The 10,253-nt window shown below is 35.5% G+C and overlaps 1 protein-coding gene across 1 annotated transcript in view; it reads left to right on the top strand.

Moving 5' to 3' along the window:
• The window catches only part of CNKSR2 (connector enhancer of kinase suppressor of Ras 2), a 472,642-nt gene that overhangs the window by 297,302 nt on the left and 165,087 nt on the right, over positions 1-10,253 (top strand). Inside the window, exon 13 of the mRNA XM_007957427.1 lies at positions 3,965-4,176. Coding sequence (XP_007955618.1) covers positions 3,965-4,176 — 212 coding nt within the window. The remainder of the gene's footprint in view (positions 1-3,964; positions 4,177-10,253) is intronic.

The following is a 10,253-nucleotide window of genomic DNA, read 5'->3' on the forward strand; positions in this document are numbered from 1 at the left end:
GCACCATATTTAATATTGAAGTTCTTCTGTGTATAAAATTACTGAAACTCCTAGAGTTTAATTAATTTTCATTATTCTTCATTTTAGATCCCCTAGTGTCAGAAATTTTTTACTTTATTGTATATGATGTTGTTATTGTTACGTGCTGTCGAGTCGGACCTGACTCATAGTGACCCCTCCTTGGGTTGCCGAGGCAGTATCACTACGGAAGGAGATTGATCCATCTTCCTTAGTACTGATATTTTAAGATCTAAATGCTACATGGCAGCATGGCATGTCTGTGAATACTGTGTTGTTATCTGGTTACAAAACTATAATCAGTTTTATAAACATTTTAGTTCTTATTTTTGAGAATTAAATATGGCTATAGGAACATAGTTTATGAGAAGATATAATTTACTAAGATACCATTTCATAAATTTTTCTAATATATGTTATAGTTTTATGTTCGATTTGCAACCAGATGTTCAAATCTATCCAATATCTTAGTAAAACACAAATTGCATTTTAACTCTCTTAAGATAGTGTCAGACTTTCTGAGTTCTCTTGTATGAGGAACAGTAAAAGCATGTATCCTTCATATAGGAAGGGACTCTTTCTTTGTTTTTATTTTAATTGGGAAGATTTTTATTTCAGTGCAAATGATTATTTAAGAGGGCTATTTTCCAGAAGGCTGTATGTACAGATATACACCATAAGATTATTTTTGCCAAATCCTTGCAGTTTTTAAATGTTCTTTCCTTATCTCTTGGGTAGAAAACCAAAAAAAAAAAACAGGACTGATTGCCGTTGAGTCGATTGGACTCATAGCAACCCCTCCTTGGGTTTCCGAGGTGGTATGTCTATGGAAGCAGATTGCCCAGTCTTCCTTCTGAGGAATGGCTGATGGATTTGAACCGCCAGCCTTCTGGTTACCAGTCAAATGCCTTAGTCACTATGCCACCAGAGTGAAATGTATTATAAATAAAGTGTTTCTTAGACAGAAAATATTTAAAATACGCTCAAGAAGACAAAAGAGTAAAGCAATCTAGCTCTGTCTTCTGAGCGCTATTTAAAAATAGGAAAGAACATGACAAAAGTTGAAATGTCAAAATGGTGGCCCCTATTTGGTCAGTTTTGCTTGAAAATCTATATTTTTAAGTAAAATTCATAATTAGTATTTATTATCTTGCTTTATTTAATTGATTTTTAGTTAGTCAAGGTGTAATTTAACAATATTCTAAATATATTTTGACTCAGACTATTAGTTAATTAGTCACACAATCTTTTAGTACAGCACAGTCACAAAACACATGCATCAAAGATACCACCCCACTACCATTGAGTTAGGAGCTCTGGTAGCATAATGCCTAAGGCATTTGACTGGTAACCAGAAGGCTGGCAGTTCAAATCCACCAGCCACTCCTCAGAAGGAAGGTTAATCTACTTCCATAGTGATACCGCCTCAGAAACCCAAGGAGGGGGTCTCTATGAGTGGGATCTGACTCGACAGCAGTGAGTTTGGTTGTAGTTTTTTTTTTTTTGGTTTTTTTGGACCACTGAGTTGATTCAGACTCATAACGACCATCATTGGGTTTCCAAGGCTGTAAGTCTTTACAGAAGTAGATTGCCTCATCTCCTCCCTCAGAGCAGCTGGTGAATTTGAACCGCTGACTTTCTGGTGAGCAGCCAAATGCCTTACCCACTGTACCACCAAGGTTCCTTAAAGATACCACAGCCTTGTATAAATTATCTGCATTATCTGGCTTGACTTGAAGTTATATGCATAAAATTTTTGCAATAGTCATTCTTTTTATAGATATAGCCTTGCAACATATATAAATTTTGTATTTAATTTGGATTATAAACCAATAAAAACTATCTCATCTTTAAAATAATAGGATTAGTTCTCAAGTTTGGTAGAATTTTTGTTCATGTAATTACAGTTCTTTGAACACATTTATTCCAGGGAGAAAAAAATTGCAAAAGTGCTTTTTTTTTTAAAAAAAAAAAAAAAGAAAACACTCATGTTTGTGAAGTAAGTGAGATCTAGTTGGTATCTTATTTTGTCTTGTGAATATACAGTTACCATTAATCATAATATATAGTGCATTTTTATATCTAACCAAATTCTTTTTTCTGAGATGCAAATGAAGAATATAATATAGTTCTTTCCACAGCTATGAAGTTTAAGTGGTGATTTTTCTTATTAATTCTACTGTGTGCCTTTAAATAATAAAGTAACACTCTAACCTTTAATCTGTTCCTTCAAATATTTAATAAAGCAAAGGTGTAGATTTATTACTACATGTGCAAATGTATAACATTAAGAAAAGTTAAAAAAATATGTTTCCAACAGAATGAATTAATACAAGTTCTTCAAGGACTCATGGCACACACACTCTACATGTATTAATTTATTCTACTGAAAACTTTGTTTGGGGTTTGTACTTTTCTTTACTCAAGTTTATTTGTGTTCCATGTAGATACATTTAATTAGTCTGCCCTGTTGGTAAAATGTCCAACGTTCATATCATTATAAAGTAAGCACTTCCAGCATTTTCAATTTTCTACCACAGGGTGTGTACATCTAAATAGAGCACGGTAAATTAACTAGAGCTGAATCATCCTTTTATCTCACCTGCATTAGCATTCACGTTACAGGCCTCATAGTGAAGTCTGCCCATTTACAGACAGACATTGACCTTACACCAATGCCACAAATTCTTTAGGGCTATTTGCAAGCTAATTGTAGTATAAATTTCTTTTTGATCAAAATCTAAAAGTAGCAAAAAGTACCGGAGAATTTGTTCAGAAAAAGTTTTCAACTAGCTACATATAAAATTCCACCTGTGTTTTGTTTTGATTTTTTTACTGTTGCCTAAGAACTAGCTATATAGTTATAATTTTATAGCTAATAATACTTTTATTTTAAAAAATTAAAGAGCAAATGGAAAGGTAAGTAGCAGTCTTAGCTTGTGATAAGTTAAGTAGATAAGACAGTTTGCTGATTCAGTAAGTTTTGAGTAGCATGTACTGCTGTCTACATATTTTAAATACTAGGAATATAACTGTCTACCTTTGGACAATCCTAATCTTTGCATATATTTGCATATAGGTGCAGAAGAAACTGAGACACCTGTTTTAAAATTGGCATTAGTTTTCTAAGCTCATCACCATCTTTTTAAGGCATAATAGGACTTAATTGAAAATCTGTTCTTTTTATCTATGTCTTGTTATAATTTACTTTATTCTGTAGATTTAAGAATTCAGTCTTAAAATTTAATGTAAAATTAAGTTTTTTTCTAGTTTCATAGTATTGATTCATGCCACTGTTAAGGATAACTGGAAACAATTAAGAACTAAGAAGAAATGTAAGTAATGATAGACAAGGGAAGAAACAGATTGCATTGATGCTAGTAATCATGGTCTAGAAGACAAGCCTTTCTAACAAATTGGTCATAACCAGTCAGTGAAACATTTCATAAACTAAACAAGGATCAGTTTAACCAATCTTAAATGGAATATTTCTATCAAAATGCTACTTGTTATAGGCCCAATTACTGATTACTAGGTATGAGTAATAGGTTTTAAGGATCTCATGAATTAGTGGAGATTTTTCTCTTTAGAATTCCATAGAAGAGCAAATTAACTTGTCATCACCTTAAATGGTATGTTTAAATTCCATGTTTTATAAAGTTTTTCCAAGTGTTTCCACAAGAAACATTCATGTGTAATAAAATTTTTATACATCTGTCTAGAATAAGTTCTATGAATAGCTCTTTTTACTCTTAAATGAGATATATAGAGTATCCTATTTAAGAGAGAATAATTTTAAATTGCCCTATAAACCTCAAAGGAAAGTTGGAGAGATCAGAAGATACATTGAATGGGAAACATGTTATTACTGTTTTAGAGTCTTTCTGCCATTTTACCACCCTAACTCTTTCCTACATCCTTCTCCTTTACTCTACCTTTTCTTTAGAGATGAAAAAGGAAACCTTCCCTGTGAAGACCTCAGGGGACATATGGTGGGCAAGCCAGTGCATAAGGGATCTGAATCACCAAATTCCTTTTTGGATCAGGAATATCGAAAGAGATTTAATATTGTTGAAGAAGATACTGTCTTGTATTGTTATGAATATGAAAAAGGAAGGTCAAGCAGTCAAGGAAGACGAGAAAGCACTCCAACTTACGGTAACTATAAAAGTTCTTCTCTTAATATTTACATAAGAACACATTTCTGCCATGGGAATCTCCATTTCCTTTTATAGGCTTTTGAGTTGTGAGAATTACTTGATAACTTCTGAATCTTTATAATTGATCTCTGTCAATCATGTGCTTTTAAGAGGAATCTCAACAATTTTAATGCTTGACGATAGAAATTATTCTAAATTTTCCGAAGATAAGCAAGGACAGTCGGTAACGTTTAGCTCATTAATGGTTTAATTAAAACATTTTAGCATCACATGTGATTTTTGTCTGTCACATGTTGCCAAATTGGAATACACCTACTCCTCACTTACTGATAAGGTTTGGTTCCAAGGACCAAGTTGTTATGTGAAAATTAGCTTTATGTGAAAATGGAGGATGACCACATCACATCACAAAATGGAAAATGAGGATATCATTACACAACTGCCCAATTTTATCATTACGTAACTGCCAAACCACTGAGATTTATAGCCTAGCCAACTTGCCACATAACCTTAACCACGTTGATCAGTGTTACTCTCACTTTGCACCTTAGCATTCGTAACTGCTGCATGGCCATCATTAATGTGCAAAATAGTTGGATAGTAGATTTTTTACTATTGTCATAAATGCAAAATATCAGATAATGAAATAGTTGACAAGTGAGTAGTAAGCAAAATTAATTTGACATGTGAATGAAAGAGTTGACATTTTAAAGAGGATGGACATACAATATATAAGGCAAAGATGGGCCTAATGTTACATATACCTAGGATTGTTTTCTATTTAACTTCTATTTTTCCATGCATGACCAAGAAAGTTACCTGGTCACAAATAATTAAAATTGATATAGTGCATCTGAAAATTTTGCAAATAAAATTGCCTAAAGTCAGAGAAGGAAAGTCTGTGGCCTTATTGCAAAATGAATGAAACTAATTGGGTAGTCTCTGCTCCTCCGTTTCTAATTTTCAAACTGTAATTTTCAGTGAGGCACTTATACTTTGGGGAAGGACAGGAGCCCTGCTCATTAGTCCAGATTTTGTCAGTGGGAGCTATACAGAAGGAAAGTTGTTTTTAACACTCCTTTCTCAATCCCCTGACTTGTTCACCATAGTCATATGCCTCCCTCCTGACCCCAAAAGAGCAGGCATCACATACCTTAATACACATGCCTTATTTCTTCACTGATCTTGGGTAAAAACTTTGAATGAAAAATTTTACACGGACCATACTTATTTTACTTTGTGTTATTCTTTGTATGTGTGCTTTTTTTTTTTATCATGGGAATAAGTAATGATATATTTTAGCATAGCTCATCAATTATACTACTCTGGTAGCACTAATTTTGAACCATTATATATTGAAGGTATTTATACTTTGCTTTCTCCCCTATTATATTATAAACCTATACAGTATAAAAACCTGACAGCTTTGTTATCTCTACCCCAGCCCCATGACTAGTAAAATGTCTTGAAGATAGTAGATTCTTAATAAAAATCATTTGAATTAATAAATGAGTAACAGTACTTAAAGGTTTGGGTGGAATTTTCAAAAGGGCCATAAAATATTTATTTATTTATTAATTCCACAAATACCTACTGACTGGTACCTTCTCAAACCTAGGTATGAGAGCCAAGGAGTGACATAAATATCTCATCTCAGATCCTAAGGGCACCAGCAGAAATTACTTCAGAGCTTCATAAACTATAATAGATGACTGGAATAGAGTGACACAACTCTATTTAACCTACAAGGATCTCTGGTGGTGTAGTGGTTAAGGCATTTGGCTACTACCAAAAGATTGGTGGTTCAAACCCACCAGCCACTCTGTGGAAGAAAGATGAGGCAGTCTGCTTCTGTAAAGATTTATAGCCTTGGAAACCTAAAGGGGTCGCTATTATTCGGAATTGACTTGATAGCAGTAAGGTTGAGGTATTTAACCTATAAAGTGTCCCTAACACGTACTCCCAAGTATGACAGTATTCTTTTGTGTTTGAAAATAATGATGATGAAAATACACTATTCTAATAAAATAAGTATTTAACAAAAAATTTAAAAAAAGCCAAAAATTTCACGTCTGATGTTTTCTGGAAATGACAGTAATTTAATTGTAAATATTTGTATGATACTTTAAAATGCAATGTCTAAGTCCTCTGGTAGCATAATGGCTAAGGCACTTGACTGCTAACCAGAAGGCTGGTGGTTCAAACCTACCAGCCACTCCTCGGAAGGAAGATGGGGCAATCTACTTCCGTAGTGATACTGCCTCGGAAACCCAAGGAGGGGTCACTATGAGTCGGGTCCGCCTCGACAGCACAGAACAACAACAACAACAACAAGTCCTTTATCCTTAGTGTGTTCAACTTAGGCCTTGGTCACAAATGCTCTTACTTTGAAGTATGTGAATTTAACCACCATTACTCATCTTCTAACTTCCCAGATTACCTCTTTACTCAGAGAGGGTAGAGTTGAGATTATCAGAATTTGGGTAGGATTTGGGGAAGCAAAGGGGAGACATAGTACAGAGCTTAGTTTATGCTTTTAGTGAAATATGTATGTACTTGTGACATTGTCTTAGTGCATTTATATTTTAAAGCTAAATATATGAGAAAATATTTAGGGAAGATCTGTTATTAGGCATAGTGAACAAAGAAACAAAAAAAATGCTTAAAAGTAATCTGTGGGTTTTAAAATATATTGTGTAACCAAAGTTCTCATTTTATATCATGTACCCACTGGTTGTTGCTTAGAGTGAGTTAAAAGAAGTGCAGTGATTTGTGCTTGTAGACAAGTACGATATGACATCCAGTGGAAGGTCTTTATAAAAACTAAGCATATACTTTCTGAACTTTTATGTATGTTCTAAGCATTTCAATGGCATCAATCCATTTAATCCTCACAACAGCCTAACCTCATAAAGGAAAACCTTATGAAGTAGATATTAATAAAATCCTTATGTTACAAATGAGAAATCGGAAATACAGAAAGTTTAAATAATATGCCCAACTAGTAAGTGGTAGATCTGGGATTAAGAACACATGGATAGTTGTGAACCCTACTAGTAGTACTAATAACTAAATACATTCTTAGCTCAAATAATGAAAAAAATTTGCTAAATTGTAGGAAAATAATTTCTAAAAATTATGTTGCTCCTTCCAAATTCAAGTATTTTATTTCAGGCAAACAGAAGTAGGTCTGATACTGTATGTTTTTGTAGATGGTTTGCATTTACTGGTCATTTTAATAAACGTGCATTTAGCTGGATGTGGTCCTGACAGACATTAGGAAAAAAGAAACTGCTAGATTGGGCAACAATGAGTTATGTCCTTTTTAAATCAGAAAGCACAAACTAAGTTTTACTTTCCTAAAAAGATAGACAAGAATAATTTCTGGAAACACAAATATCAGTAGGGGAAGGAACAGATTAGTGGTTAATAACATTGGCTGTAATAGCAGAAGGAACTCTGGTCTGTAGTGCCTAAGACACTTGACTGCTAACCAGAGGCTGGCAATTCAAACCCACCAGCCCCTCCTCGGAAGGAAGATTGGGCAATCTACTTCCTCAGAGATACCACCTCAGAAACCCGAGGAGGACTCACTATGAGTCAGATCTGACTTGACACCAGTGAGTTTGGTTTAGTTTGCATAGTAGCAGACATACTTTGTATTCCTATCTACCATAACTCCTTTTCTTGTTTGTTAAATGAAGATGATAATATCTGCTGCATAGTTTTTCTAAGAATTTAATGACAGTGCATTATAAATTGCCTTGAAAGTGCCCAATGTAGGTTAGATTTTTATTTTCACTATACCCACTCAAAACTTTGACATTGTTGGATTCCAAAGACAAGGTAGTTATGTGAAATCAGCTTATGCAAGAGTTGGGGGCAGCACCCTGTCTTCAGAGACAGTGCCCCCCCCCACATGCCCACAAACCCAGTCACTCACTCCCTGTCGGGTACCCTGACAAGCTTCAGGAAGCACATGGTGTGGTGGCCCTCTTTCCCCGCCACCATGGAGCCTGCAGGGATTGGAAGGGAGGTGATGGTTGGGTGTTACCCACCTCCAACCACCCACCATGGGTGGGGACCCTGCTCGTCCCCCAGCCTCATAGTCCCATGTGGCCCCAATTCCCTCTTCTCCCCTTCCCCCCAAAACCTCGCCAGCACCTTCAGGCTCCCATCCTGCCTCCCCCGCCCCCCACCTGCAGCCTCACATCAACCAGCCCTTGCCACACACTCTCTGGCCGGACTGAGATGTCATGGACCAATGAGAGAAGGCATCCTGCAGCTGACCATCAGCTACTGCTCCTTCCACAGCATTTGCCAGGGCCTCAGGTACATGCTTCTGAGAGTGCCCTAGGCCTGGCTGCAACCCTGCATGAGGCCTGGAACTTCAGAGGTGCTGCCTGAGGATTTTTTCAAAGCTGTCATAAATGGGAAATCTCATATAATGAAATAGTCGCTATGTGAGGAGTAAGTTTCATAGATACTTTAATGTAAAGACAGAAAGGAGTGAGGGGACAGCATTGAATCAGTTTAACTGTCCTCACCTGCTCATGCTTCAGAGGCAGAAGTTCAAATCTGATGAGATCAGTTGCTTGGCAACTTTTCAGAATGGTAGTATTTCCTATCCGTTTTCCCATTCTCTGTTCTCAGACTCCTTACCTTTGCTTTTCCACCATAACACATTTCTGTGCATAAACCTGCTAAAAGGTAGACATAGCTGGCTGAGCCTATGTGGTGTAAGTGGTCATATTTTATAAGAAGAGGAGGAAAACATATTTTTTTAAAAAAATAATTGTTGTTGTTGTTATTTGCCATCCAGTCGGCCCCGACTCATAGCGACCCCTCCTTGGGTTTCCAAGGCAGTATCACTACGGAAGTAGGAATGCCCAACCTTCCTTCCGAGGAGTGGCTGGTGGGTTTGAACCGCCAGCCTTCTGGTTAGCAGTCAAGTGCCTTAGGCACTATGCTACCAGATAATATGACACAATAATATTGTTTTAAAGAATCCAGACCTTTTCTGATTTATTGACAGTCTAAGCCCTAACAAAAAGCATATGAATGAAAGTAAAGTTGGTGTTTTAGAAATGTTCTTCATGTCATTTGTACTCATTGTACAATGAGAAAAACCTGAACGTTTACCACTTGAGTAGTCAAGACAAGAGAAAACCTAATACCATGTCTTTTATCCACACAAATAGGGAATGGAATGGCTTAAAATGACCTATACAGCAGCATGTTGAAGGGCCATGGGAAATGACCTTGCAAACTAATGATCTTTATCAATGTAAGGTGAGGATGCTGTCTGTAGGTTCCAGGGTCTCTTCCGTACTGCCTTTCTCCTTGTCTTACAAATTCGTTCTTAGAACTTTGGTCTATCTTTCCAGCAGTTCAATTATAATTAATAGCATTATTTAAAACATTTCTCAAAGAATCAAATACACATGATAAACTCACACTTTTTTCTTTATTTCTGAATACAAGCCTGTTCTCTTTTCTGTGATTTCTTAATATAATCTTATCAGGTGAAAATTCAGCTGTCATTCATCAACTATGCTACAGAGAAGAGAAAATGGGATTTTAACCACATGAAGTTTCTGTGTTCAAGTAAAATGTACCATTTCTAAAGTAGAGCTTATCATAGAAACAGAAATTAGTGAATTGAAAATGAGATGTGCACTATATTCATAGGAATTGTAGTTCCTTTGGACTTATTTAATATATTTCATAAAGACTACATGTTGGTTATCTTCACAGAATTATTTTCAGTATCAAGCTAATGGTGATAAAGAACCATGGAAAAGCAGCTCAGTAATATTTTGATATAGGAATAGAATATAGACTTTCTGATATAAAAATTAGAATAATCTCTTAGAGAAGACACTCTTCTTTAATTTTTACAATTTTACTTATACAAATAGAAGAGTATATGAGTTTTGAAGTCAGATAAACCTGAGTTTGGTGTCATAGCTTGGCTTTTAATAGCTGTTTACATAACCTGTGTACTTTCACCTTTTTATTTGTAATATGGGATAACTAAACTACTCACAGGAGCTCTGGTAGCATAGTGGCTAA

Source organism: Orycteropus afer, unplaced genomic scaffold (genome assembly GCF_000298275.1).
Source record: "Orycteropus afer afer isolate SDZICR_OR568_19922 unplaced genomic scaffold, OryAfe1.0 scaffold00749, whole genome shotgun sequence".
Lineage (NCBI taxonomy): Eukaryota > Metazoa > Chordata > Mammalia > Tubulidentata > Orycteropodidae > Orycteropus > Orycteropus afer.